Source organism: Sinohyriopsis cumingii, chromosome 10 (genome assembly GCF_028554795.1).
Source record: "Sinohyriopsis cumingii isolate HCF-2022 chromosome 10, ASM2855479v2, whole genome shotgun sequence".
NCBI lineage: Eukaryota > Metazoa > Mollusca > Bivalvia > Unionida > Unionidae > Sinohyriopsis > Sinohyriopsis cumingii.
In genome coordinates this window covers 48,423,226-48,429,821 of record NC_142970.1, presented here as the reverse complement: position 1 = coordinate 48,429,821, position 6,596 = coordinate 48,423,226, and the positions used below count along the sequence as shown (strand labels likewise).

At 34.9% G+C, this 6,596-nt stretch overlaps 1 protein-coding gene across 2 annotated transcripts in view; it reads left to right on the top strand.

The window, feature by feature from the left end:
* The first annotated feature begins 239 nt into the window (after positions 1–239).
* The window catches only part of LOC149790016 (BMP-binding endothelial regulator protein-like), a 71,572-nt gene continuing 65,215 nt past the window's right edge, over positions 240–6,596 (top strand). The window contains exons 1-2 of one of the 2 annotated variants that reach the window (XM_089972106.1): positions 240–594; positions 4,988–6,071. In XM_089972106.1, the coding sequence (XP_089828232.1) occupies positions 5,987–6,071 (85 nt within the window). In that variant the 5' untranslated portion in view covers positions 240–594; positions 4,988–5,986. Of the gene's footprint in view, positions 595–4,987; positions 6,072–6,596 lie in introns of those variants that run through there. The other variant, XM_089972107.1, reaches the window with a different exon arrangement.

Here is a 6,596-nt window from a genome sequence, read left to right as displayed (position 1 = left end):
AATTGTCTTATAAATATATACATTTTACTTACTAAAGACAATAATATACGTTTCTTTATACTGTGATTGTGTTTTCACACCTGTTTTAATACGTGTCGTGATGTAGATTTATAACTCACGTTAAGAGAACAGCAAGCTCCTCATTGGTTGAAAGCACGCGACCTGTCTTAAAATAAATCTTATGTAAATATTATTATTTCTTCGTCTTCTGTGAAACCACATTCATACACAATCGACTATACAACCAAACAAATTGCGATCCCGCATTAATGACATGTTGCGGAATGGGGGAGGCGACTACGAGCGGCTTCGCACACCTTTCTCGGCAACTGATATGGTGGTATGTTAGGCGATACTTGAGACGTCTTGAGCCATAAAAATACAATAGCAAAATTTTGCGAGGAGACGATTTCTAGCATTCAACGGCGTAATGTGAGTATCCGCGGAGAAAAAGATAAAATCTGATTGGCAAGTTGGGCTGAAATGGACATCTGCTTGACTAACTGGCGGTTAAAATAGACAGTGGAGTGACAAGTGGTGATTTTGCTCACATTGCAGTGAATTATCCCCCAGATTAATGGATTAAACACACAGGTAAGTCCACGTATTTTGTGTGTATTGTACAATTGGACGTGTCATGTGCAGATTGAAGTGGTGATATTGATATCTATGCAAGCCTATATTACATTTATATTTTTACCTATATGTAGAGACAGTAGTCACTGGATATATGCTAATCCAAACTACATGAAATCCTTGTCAATTTAAGGAAAAAAATAAATTAAACACCACTTTCATACTCTGTGTTCACATTTCTTGAACATCATTAGCGAAGTCACTAAAACTCCAATTGTTTTTTCTTTCTTCTTCTATTTTTGTCGAAGGTAGATTAAATCTGAAACAGTAGCAAATATTTGAAGGTGGCAGCAATAAACGAAGTCATGTTTGATATAAATAGCGAAATGATTTCGCATTGAAATTACATACTGATTAATGTTTCTAATTAACTGATTTTAGCACAGAAGGCTGTTGTATATTCCTTTAGTAAAAGTTTAAGACCAACTTTGTTCATTAACTTTAATTCGCGCTTATATCTGTATAAATCAGCAACTGCTTGGAAATGTTCAGAACGAAAATAAATAAATAAATAAATTTACGCCGAGCTTTAACTTGACGTTTAGTAATTTGAGTGTTGATTCAGTTAGTATTATTTTTGCAATGCAGACGATGTCTTTCACAAGTATATCCTTAGAGATCCATTAAGTTGATTTATGAGTAATTTATGTTTGTTGACACTCTCGTCGATGGTATTTTAAAAAGTTATTCCCCTAAGTACAGTCTAGCCATGTACAATTTGAATTACAAGCATGCTATATCCATAAATTTAACATAGCTGGCTTGGCTACACCTCTGTGTTTGGGTAGGTGAAACGTAATTTAAAATAAAATACCAGTCCAGAAAGATTTTACTCACCATCCAAGTCCAAGTCAAAGGGATAAAAAGAGAATCGAAAACCCTTTTCCAATTAGACAAATAGCGATTTCTGATTGGATTTATGCTAGTGATGATATAATAGTCTAATTATGGAATCCATCTTTCAGAATAGACCGACGTAATTGTGAATCATTTCAATGTGTATACATGCTTTTTGCGTCATAATGGTGTAAAAACCCATCTATTAAGGAAAGGTAAATATTTCTGTTCAAAACTACGTCCAATGCCCAGTTCACGTCTAGTAAACCAGACAATGGTTAACATGGACTGGCAAACACTTTTTCATTTAATGCCTCGTACCATACAGAGCTTGTGTCTCAATGTAATTAAATATCAATGTTATTCTATGAAAATTCGTCTTTCAGTGTTTAAGACTTTGTTTCGCTAAGTATTTAACTGTTGAATGATTTAATAAACTGGGAACCGGCTAGCTAACGTGCTGACTAGTAAGTCCACAAGAAGATTGCGCATAAAAAGTGTTTGTATTTGTAAAATGGATTTAAAGAAAAGAGAAAATTATTGAAATTGTACCAAACATGTTTGAATAACCGTCCTTTCTACTAAGAAAGTGTCCGTACTCATTTATAACTCTAAATACAGACAAAGATATTGATATTGTTCACGTAAGAAATGAAAACGTGTTTGAACAGCCTTGAGTAAAGCTTTTGCAATTTCCGCTTGATTGAAGATCATGTGTTACTGAAACATATTACTTTGCTTCAACGCAAAACAATCAGTTGCGGATTTCGACCAAGGTTTCTTTTTTATTACAAATATTCTTCAATCTTCAGATGTGACAGTATATTATTAGTTCACACTCAAAGAGAAAAGAAAAAACTATATAAACGACGAGAAGTGATTAAAAGGAATGCCTAAAATCTGATATAGATAATTAAGGGTTTTTAAAAGAGAGCAAAAATAATAATAGTAATACCACCACCACCACCACCACCACCAATAATAATAATAATAATAATAATAAATAAATAAATAAATAAATAAATAATGCGTGAATGAATAAATAAAGAAAATCCACGCTACGACAGTGGCATACTAAGGGTAAATGGCCTCCGGTCTCGCCGATGAGGGCCCAAAGGTGTTTTGGCGCCCAAAGACCTCTGGCGCTCGGACAACCGCCCCTTCTGCCACTCTCCTAGTCTTACGCTACTGCGTTACGGCATTGCTCGTCATACTCATAGACACCGTATTGCCATTAAGAACAATCATTACCACCATCACCACCTCCAACGCAACTACTTTGCACTACAATGTTAATTATTTCAAATCCACTTAATAGTTCAATTGCCGATACTGGTTGGTTTGTGCTTCCACTAGTATGTTACCAAGTAATTCGAAAAACGTTCAGATCCCGCTTTCATAAAGTTTCTCTAGTCAACTTATAATTTTCCCTCTGTGTAATGCATATTTATTCCAGTTAAAGGAGTATTTCCATGTTATGCCAGCTTGTTTCATGTAATTAATTTAATACATTTGTCCTTCCTAGTTTACAGATTAGCAATTTAGCAGTATACTTAATATGATTTCAGTTTTACTCTAACTAAATTTTAGTCGGACTAAATTTTAGTCGAACTAAGTTTTAGTCGAACTAAGATTTACTCGAACTAAGTTTTATTCCATGATGAGTCATTTTATGACATCGAGAATAGTCGCCGTATTCACTTCTGTCCTAATCCTTCCGTCTAATCTCGAACTCAAATTCTTTTTTAGACATCACATTTGTTCAGCCAATGTGGGCATGTGAGAAAGCTTGCCAGTAGCTTCTCGTGGGTCGGTGGTTCTTTCCGGAGTTTTCCGGGTTCTTCCTCCACCATTAATACTGGCCGCCATGTATAGCCTATCGTGTGCTGAAAAATGGCGTTAAACCCCACAACAACAACAACAACAAGACATCACATTTGTTGCAAATCTATTAAACATTTATCAGATTGCCGTTAGCAAGTCTATACATATGATTATGTTTGTTACAAAGATTGATGGTGGGACGTTTGATACACACAACAGAACAAATAAATCGCATGTAAAATGCCAATCTATACTAAAGTTATATACTTACATATACATACAGACATCTACATGCATAGTCATGTGGACATATATACACTTGCACATTATATAAGCATACTGATGTACTCATACAGATGCACAGACATATTCATTCATACACACATAAACATAGATACCTGCATGTACGTATCCCTGGAATATAATACAATGCATGTATACACTTCGTTAATGTGTGAACTGTAAAATACACCAGAGTATGTTCAAGCGCATGCTTGAGCATAAATATAAACTCTTTCGGGGGTGAAAACGCAAAGAGGAGAGAGAGAGAGAGAGAGATGGATTTTTAATTTTAGTTTTAAAAGGTTAGTGTTGTCTAGCGTGATGACCCACCCAGTCACATTATTCTGACACCAAGATGACCAGTCATAACACTAATCTTTTAATGTTGAGCACCAAGCAAATCAGCTGTACCATTTTTGTAAGTCTTTGGTATGACTCGGCCGGGGTTTGAACCTGCAACCTACCGCATCAGAGACGGACGCTCTAACCACAAGCATACCAGAGTAGTTCCACAAAATGTGCCATCAGTATCTAAACATGATTCGTTTCTAAGTAGTATAATAAAGATTATACATGGAATATGAGAGATGTTAATGCGTGTATTAAAGAATTACGTGGAGAAAACATGAAAATACCAGCGAACATGAAAACAACAACAACACTAATAATAATAATAATAATAATAAATCAATTAAATCGTAATCTTTTTTAAATTACAGGTAACACTTATCTTATTATTACCTTTAATTAGTGTTCTATGGATACAATTTCCCAAATTTCAAAACTCGGCAGATTTCGTGGAATTTAGTAATCTAATAACTATCACAACATTCTTGGGCCTTTCCAAAAATAAGAGATTTTATACTTTTTACCGATCTTCCAGTACATGGCAAATAATACAAGGCTTTTGTTATAGTGAGGCAGATTGTGGGCACGTCTGTCTTCCTGATTTAGCATGTATACATTAACCTATCACAAAGAGAAGCTCACTTTGCACGAACAGTAAGAGAGTTTTTATAATATTACGCGCATAGTTTTGCAATTATGTGTTGGAAAAAGTAATCTATATTAGCGTGGGTTTTTAGTTTTATTGTTGTTGTTGTTACCGTGTCACAACTTACATACTTTCAAAAATGTAAATATTAACCCAAACGAAAATGCGTAAGAAACAATTTTTTTTCCTCATTTGGTTATGTAAAAATGAATTAAAAAATTGCAGTTCCACAATAAATACAAGTCTTGATTTCATGATTATAATATATATCTCTGAACTCTTGAATTCTCCTTTAGTTTGTAAAGGAATCTGACACTACTACCCCTCGTGTCACTGATTTCAACAGCATAATCACTGAATAATAACACCAGAAGTTCATTTTTCGTCTGTAAATAAATTCTCTTATATTTTCAGACTGATGATTGGCTTACGCTGTGTGTAACGAACAAAATGTTGGATTGCTCATTGTGCAGAAAATACTTTCTCTGCCTGAACAAAGCGGACTCGGGGGTTCAACCATAACTATGTTGACTATGTAATACTTTGCATAGACATGGTGAAGTCATTTCATTCTTACCTGCGACGGAGCGTCTGCACAACCACTTGATCTCGACTCCTTTTCAACACCTTTCACCAGCATGAGCGGAGACGGTATATTTGATTTTAGTTTTTCACTAGAGGCAAAAGCAAACAGTGACGTTACAGCATCATGCTTATAGGCAATATAAAGCGGTATACTTAAATAAATTTTACGGGTGACAAGATGGGGAACCTTTAAAAATTTTGAGCCATATAGTGTAATAAGATGACGTAAAGACAAGGAAATTTTTTAAAGAGGATTCGAGATTACGAGCTGTATTGGAGACAACTAAGACAAGGCAGGACGTCAAGGGCGTGAAATTGTCCCAAACTGGCGACTGAACTTTGTGTAATGGAACCCCTGTAGCTTTTGGAAAGGCGGAACGATTACCAAAACCAATATAAACATATATATTTATATATGTAGACGCGAAACGAACAATTATTGCTAAACAAAATATATATTTCCAAGAAGTAGCGAAGCTGCTACGGGTTATTAGCAGATACAAAAAGATGGAAAGTTGGAGGAATATATATAAAAAGCAGTATAATTTCTATAGGCATTTAATAGGACAAGCAATTTAATTTATTATCAGTTATCAAAACGTACATGGGATGCAATTGAATTTCAGACCGGATACAATTTGGGTTTTCAGTTTCAAGACAGAGTAGTTTTCCAAAGACATGAAAACACCAATTAACGTGTATGCCTATCTACTGATTTACAAAGACTGAAAAGAGGGAGGAAACGAAGATCCCTAGAGGTTATTTATGTCAAAGAATATTGGAAGAAAGGATTACCTTTTCATTTAAATAGACTGGATCTTTTATACTATGAATTCCAGGTATAATGTGGAGTACATAGCCATCTCTTGGATTCTTCTAAAGTGTATAACGATCATCTCAGCTCAGCTGACCGGTAAGTCTGCTTATTCATCTGTCCGTGTTTGTGTTGGACTGTCTTTCTGTCTGTCTGTCTCTGTTGTTGTTAGACTAATTAATTCCTTTCCATACAGTAGATTTCCTTTTATGTATTTACTTAGTTTGCTCGTCTATACATTCGTAGTCATTTAATTCTAGTTATTTGCGCAAACACATATACATGGATGTGTAATGCAAACGTTTCTAGTGCAGGATATGTCCTTTAAAATATTATAAACTTTTATTGGCGTACATTACGTTTCGTTTTCATACATGTAATCTTGAAGAAACGGAAAATGTCTAACATGATGTTCTTTACTTTTGCTGCTGTTATGTAACGTAAACACGAGACCCTGATTGTCTCAGCTTTTGGTTTACGTGAGACATGTATATTATATCTAAGACAGCCTGTTTGTCTCAGCTTCTGATTTATGAGAGACAAGTATATTATATCCAAGAGAGCATAGTTGGCTCAGCTTTAAGTTTACGAGAGACATTATATCCAAGAGAGCCTGATTATCTC